The sequence below is a fragment of the Zootoca vivipara genome, chromosome 1, assembly GCF_963506605.1.
Source record: "Zootoca vivipara chromosome 1, rZooViv1.1, whole genome shotgun sequence".
Taxonomy (NCBI): Eukaryota; Metazoa; Chordata; class Lepidosauria; order Squamata; family Lacertidae; genus Zootoca; species Zootoca vivipara.
The window spans coordinates 34738237-34744959 of NC_083276.1; the positions used below are offsets into that span (position 1 = coordinate 34738237).

At 40.9% G+C, this 6723-nt stretch overlaps 1 protein-coding gene across 2 annotated transcripts; it reads left to right on the plus strand.

Moving 5' to 3' along the window:
* Positions 1–1322: 1322 nt before the first annotated feature.
* Positions 1323–6336, plus strand: DTD2 (D-aminoacyl-tRNA deacylase 2). Of its 2 annotated transcripts, none has more exons than XM_035109880.2 (3): positions 1323–1694; positions 3604–3673; positions 5843–6336. In XM_035109880.2, the coding sequence occupies exons 1-3, from the start codon at positions 1584–1586 to the stop codon at positions 6166–6168; spliced, it is 507 nt and encodes a 168-aa protein (XP_034965771.1). In that variant the 5' UTR covers positions 1323–1583; the 3' UTR covers positions 6169–6336. The 2 variants fall into 2 exon arrangements, with proteins under 2 accessions (XP_034965771.1, XP_034965780.1); XM_035109889.2 differs by having other exon boundaries at positions 1323–1652.
* The last annotated feature ends 387 nt before the right edge of the window (positions 6337–6723 follow it).

Consider the following 6723-nt stretch of genomic DNA (forward strand, 5'->3'; position numbering starts at 1 on the left):
TGTAGAGCCAGACTGGTAGCCTCTTCATATGGATCAATAGAAGTTACCCTTGTATGTAATTATCTTTACATTTTTGATGTGTCTGAAATTTGTGCATTTAGGACAAAAAAAAAAGAATCCAAATATACTGTCTTGCCATTTATGCAGTTTGCACTTATTTTACCTTTCCCTGCCTTCATCTTCCCTACCACCACTTTTTTTAAAAGGGTTTATTTAAAATACTGTACTTAAACCTCGCTTCTCCCGTTTCTCTCCAGCACATCATACAGCAGTACTGCATGTGTTGTTGATACGGAAGCTGCTTTTCTGCATGCACATGAACACACACACCAACAGAGAAATCTTATTTATGTCTGCAGTACAATATTCCCTAAGTACCAGCAAAAAAGGGGGAAAGAACTGATGTTCTGCAGAATCATTATGAACTCTTGTAACATGATCACTAGTTTCTTTGGTGTGATTAATGTGACCTTTGGTTCTTGCGTATCACATGGTAGTAAAGCAGTAAACCGGGAGAATCAGCACATCTGGAGAAAATTATTGAAGTGCTTTCAATTTTCCCTATCCCCATTGCATTACATCATCTGATTTTTATTTTGATATATTAATACATTCCTGCGTCTTTTCCCATTTATTTCCAGTCACTGCATATTCATAAATCTTAGCAGATTTGACATTCAGGTAGAGTGCTCCAACATGTTTTTGTAAAAAAAAGTTATAATAGTTAAAGATGTCACCACTACATACATTTTTGCTGTTTCTTGTAACATCTGATACAAAGTGTGATGTGAAGCCATTGTGTTAGGTATCTCCCCATTCTCAGGAATCAATGGCAAGCAGCTTATGAGACATGCCCAATAATTTCATGGCACAAATTGTTTGTATTTGACATGGACTAGCAGCACCTTTGTGCCTCTTGTGTCTAGTTTGTCTCTGAATTCTGTAAGATCTTGCATTTTCATCACTACCAATAAATGTGTGTTCTTAACAATGTGCTTTTATTATTTTCATATTATAAGGCCCGATTAGCGTTCACTTTGAAAAATGTCTAGCTTTAAAACAAATGTAAAAGCACAACCTTGCAGGACCTTCCCCCCACCTACATGACTCATGCAAGCAAGGCAAGCTCACTAACACTAACTGCCTCCACCAGCCAAGATTTGTCCTCTCATTGCTACTGCAAGCTGCTTTGAACATATATTTTTAAATCAAAAGGCGGCATATAAATAAACGGTGGATATTTGACCAAGTATTTGTGGTGCTTTCGGCCAATTATTCCAGAGCACTTTTCACAATTCCGATTTCTATCTCTGGCTTCTGTTCCTTCCTTCCAGGCTTTGCTAGCGGCGCTCTAGCTAGCAAGACACTTAAAAATCCCGTTTTCAACGAGCAGCTTTCACTTCCGCCTACGTGAAGAAGGGGGAAATCAAGAAGGAACCAGGAAGTCCCGTCCTTCTCCAGGCCCCTGACACTTGTCGCACGGCTTCCCCGGCCATCAGAGACTGCAGCAGGGAGAAGGAGGGGAGAAACGCGGGCCGGGAGGCGGGACCGCCATCCTTTCCCGGTTTCCTCCGCCGTGGGCCATGGCCGACTCGACCCGGGGTCCTTTTGCCCGGGCCCTTTTGCAGCAATGTCTGCACGCGAAGCTGCAGGTGAAGCCTGCCGAGTCGGGTTCCGAAGCCGAATGGGTGGAGGTAACGTCTGCACGGGCAGATCTCTCGGGGTTCCCCCGCTTTGATTTCGCTAGGGCATCCCCCGACTTGGCGAGCAGAGAGCATCGCTTTCTCCTGTCTCCCTGCTCGTCCCTACCCCCACCATAATAATGATGATGATGATGATGATAATGCTACCGCCGAGTTGATCTTCAATTTGCACACCACCCTGCTTGCTTCCTAAAATAAATCAAGATATCCCGATGGCAATACGGGTTATTGTAATAATCGTGAGGATTCCCCCCTCCCAAGTGCCGGAAGTACTTCGCTTCCATGGCTTTTTTCCATCGCTTCCGGAACTCAGGAAAAATCCTGAAACGGGAATGGTGGGCGTTTTCACGTGTGAAGTTTAAAGTCACGGTTTCTTCTCATATTGCTTAGCATTACTGTACAAAGGCGTCCCCCCCCCCCATTTTTTCTTTTTTGCATGGGGAACTACGCTAGTGACCAAAATACACATTTAACATTTCGGTGAGACTTAATTCTGAGTAGAGATCAGATTTGTTCACACGTTACGCGGAACAAAGCTACGAGCTGTCTCTGCACGTGCTCAAGTGCCAGTATGAAAGACTGCATAATCGTTGATTGGTGCAGTTCGGGGGCAGTTTGCACAGAGAGTACATCTGCTTAATGTAATGTGTGAACACCCCTACTGAAACTTGGGAAGCTGCCCAAACTTTTTCCCACGGACCACTGGTACTCCATGAGTTTCACACAGCATGTCTGTAAAAATACAATTAGATTCATGTAGCACAGTACTTTACAGTTGCTACAGCAGGCAGAAAAATTAAGTGATTCCTCAGCAATTTTCAGGTTGTAGGGAGCAGGGGACAGAGCTTAGGAACAACCACGGCATTGGTTCAAATAGCAGCTGTTTCCCAGAGTTTCAGGCAGGACTTTTTCTTAGTCAGACCTGGAGACACCAGGAATTGAATCTTGCGGTCTGCTGTTGACAGATAGGCCATGCATATTGTGAAAGCACCTGGAGCCGTTGAACATTGGACATCTCTGATTTGACATATTGGATTCCAATTACTCTCTGGATAGTTATCATTATTTTATTAAAATCATTTTTACACAATCCCCCAGATGTGAAGTGACATTAATATTATTGTTGGCTTATTTTGTTTTTAATTATCTTTTCCTAAATGGCACATCAGGCATTATTGTTTCAATACAGCTCATGTTTATTCTGAGATCAGCTTATTTGTACTCTGAAGATTTTGACTGGAGATTCAACTGATAGTCGGAGACTAAGAATGTATAGAACATACTTGCTGCTTGGCTGATTTTTGGCTGATTTTTGTTTAACAATTTGAATATACAGTACGGTAGTTTGGAAAGCCTAAGTCTATATTTTGAGTGTATATCTGACACGTGTATGCCTCAAAATAAACTATGTAACTTTGTATTTATTTGTTCAAGAAACAGAGAAAATAAAACATTCAGTTCTCTATCATGGAAGAAGTTGTTTTTAAAAGTACGACGTCTGAGACACAAAGAAATATGTATTCAAGATATAAAAATGTTTAATTTTATTCGAGTTGTGGTCTTTATGGTCCTTTCCACAATTTTCCACAAAAAGAAATCTAGCTTGTGACCTTTTAAGTCCTAGATTACCTATTACTTCAGAATCTAGACATGGAAAATAAATTGCTTTTATTTTGCATACAGAAACATTTCATTTTACATCTACTGAAATGAATGAGTTATACCAATTAAGGTTTAAATCCTAGACATACTTCCCGGGGAATAAGTCTCATGAATGTCTAAGAAGACATGCATAGGATTGTGGTTTCATGCACAATATTAATAGATCTCTTTAATTACAGGGGGGGGAATTGTATGGGTATATGGATGTATAAATATATTTCTTTGTTATTTTGAATAGATACAGCGAGGACTTATAATCTATGTATGTTTCTTCAAAGGGGCTAGTGAAGAAATTATTCCCAAAATGGGTAGGTGTTTAGATAAAATAGTATTTAAAAACAGCCATTTTAAAACAGCACTAAAATATGCAAATAACTGCAGCTGCATCATTGAGCCTATCATAAAATAGTACGGTAATAAGAACTTGTTTCATGAGATTTTTGTAATGAAAAGCTTTGAATCATTAAAAACTGCTCTCCAGGGGAAGTTCTAAGCAAGTATTTCATTCCGAATCATTCTGCATACAAGTCCGATGTGCTTTTTAATTAACTTGTTCTTATTAAGGTTTGCTGTTTAATAAGCTTGTTGGTGCAGAGTGCGTTATTAATACAGTGCCATATTTAGCTTAAGGCTTGAGACAGTATTGAAATGTAGCCTGAATCAGTAACTATGTTTGTTACTTTCTGTCCTTCTTTTCTTTTATACTGCGGTTTGTTTTGAAAATAAAAATTGTTAAGTGGCACACACTCAGTACCAAGCCTTCTCCTTACAGAATGCTTGTAGACAGTGTTGTTCTTCTGCTGATTCCCTTGTGGCCAAAGACTTCTGGCTTTAGCTCCCACTGCATGAACATATCAGAAAGGGCTTCACACCTTTGCGCCTTGTTACCTTTTGATCATCTTCTTTTGCAAATGTTATGGGTGATGAAGAGTAGCAAAAGGGTTGATTCTTACAAATTCTTTTCCATTTGTACTTAAGGTGAAGTAGGATTTTAATCATGGGTTGTATCCAAAGAAGTCTTGTTTGCACAAGGCCTTCTGCTTGCACAATGGAATTTCCTCTCTCTCTGCTCCCCCCATGCCCTCCCCAATCTGTTCCCCCAGTTCTCCAGAGCAGATTTTGGATGGTGTGGTGAACCAAGGAAGGGAGATTGAGGTCCTGACACTAACAGAACAGTTTGGTTGGATACAACCCAGGGCCGGATTTAGGTTTGATGAGGCCCTAAGCTACTGAAGGTAGCTTTATATAATGGGGCCCTTTATATGTCCAGCTGTCCTTTGTCAACAACAAATTGTCACTGTTTTTTGTGTTGACTGTATATATGCTATGTGGTAATTTATGGACCTAATAGGTATCTAAAGCCATTTGCACATAACAAAATATGTATTTTATCAAAGTAATTGTTGAACTGAAATACAATTAAGAAGAAGTAAAGGTAAAGGGACCCCCTGACCGTTAGGTCGGGTCACGGACGACTGGAGTTGCGGTGCTCATCTCGCTTTACTGGTGGCCGAGGGAGCCGGCGTACAGCTTCTGGGTCATGTGACCAGCATGACTAAGCTACTTCTGGGGAACCAAAGCAGCGCACAGAAATGCCGTTTACCTTCCCGCCAGATTGGTACCTATTTATGTACTTGCACTTCATGCTTTCGAACTGCTAGGTTGGCAGGAGCAGGGACCGAGCAATGGGAGCTCACCCCGTCACGGGAATTAGAACCGCCAACCTTCTGATTGGCAAGCCCTAGGCTCTGTGGTTTAACCCACAGCGCCACCTGCATCCCTTTAAGAAGAAGTATAGTAATATTAATATTTTAAAATTTTCCTTTAAATATTTTTGGGGCCCCCACAAGAGTAGGGCCTTTAGCTTATACATAAATCTGGCGCTGACACAACCCTATGTGTTTGGACTAGTCTTTCCAGATTAGTTAATAACTTGTGTTATTAGAGTACCACCTTGTGTACTGCAAAGCATGAGTGAGGACGAACCCAACTTAGATCCCATCACAGTTATGAAGCTTAGGAACAAACTTGTCTCTTAGCATAATCCATGAGCCCGCCAGGTTACCAGGAGAGTGAAATGAAGTGAAAATACAAAGCAGTCCTTTTTAAGGCATCAGAATAAGGGTACAAAAGATGTCTCTATCCATGCCCATTATGAGACAGTAAAAAAAAGTATTAAATTAATTGGTGGGCTTAACCCCAATTAGAAGTATTTTTACTTGCTCATTTTTCTTGATATATACTGTAAATGTATACCAGGTAGCCAGTAGAGGGAGCTAATGTACAGGTAAATGTGCTTCTTCTTCACTATTGTATAAGAAGAAACTGGACATTGGAATTCAGGTACTATCCTTGTTTCACAATGCCTGTGTTCACTTTTGTCCTTATGGGCAGAAATTAACTTGCCACATTGCTAATGCATAACCACTTCACCAACCTACTAACTGCAATTGTTTTTCCCTTCTCTGTCTTTGCAGTCAATACGCTCGTGAATGTGAAGTTGAGTGAAACGGAAAGCGGCGAATACGTTTCTGTTCTGGATTTGCCAGGCAGCATATTAGTAATACCTCAGGCCACGCTGGGTGGCAAACTGAAGGGAAGAAGAATGCAGTATCATTCCAACATTGAAAAGGAAATTGGGATGGAGCTGTATTCCCAGTTTGTGACTCAGTGTCGACGGGAACTGACTGCAAATACCAAATTTGCAGAGTCTGGGGTTGCTCTCAAGTACGGCACATATGGAAACCGGCAGGTGTTGAAAGTGGATACAAATGGATCTTTCAGTCATATGATTGACTTTTGAAGAAAAAAGTGGTTTTTATTTTTTTTAAGGACATGCATACTGCCTAAGGGATGTTGCACGGTTGTGTTAAGGAATATACAGTAGTTAAATTGATTCTAAACATTTGAGAGTGAGGAAAAGATTTCTGTAAACCCAGCTAATAAATATATTTAATTCTTCTAAGTTAAATTGCCTAAAATGTCTTCTTCCCTTGTGTATGGGACCTAACCAATCAGTGGTTCTCAGGTTTTGACAAAAAGAGGCCCAGCTGCAGAATAGTCTTTGAATCTATTCTGTTGGTAATGCCACCACTCTCTGTGGGTTGAGGGGGTGATAGAACAGGAGATGGCCTTCACTTTGGAGATTCCCAGGTTGTGGCATCGGGTCCATCTTGCACCTTCACCATGTGCTTTTTGACAATGAGTCAAGGCAAACTTCATTATCCAGGCCTTTGGCTGAGCAGACGCCCGCCTTTCTCCTACACACAGCTATTCTGCAGTGCTGCTTTGCTATGCCAAGGTAGATCGAGTTCATACCTTTTCTTTTATTGTTGATTTCTTGTAACCTGGCCTGAGG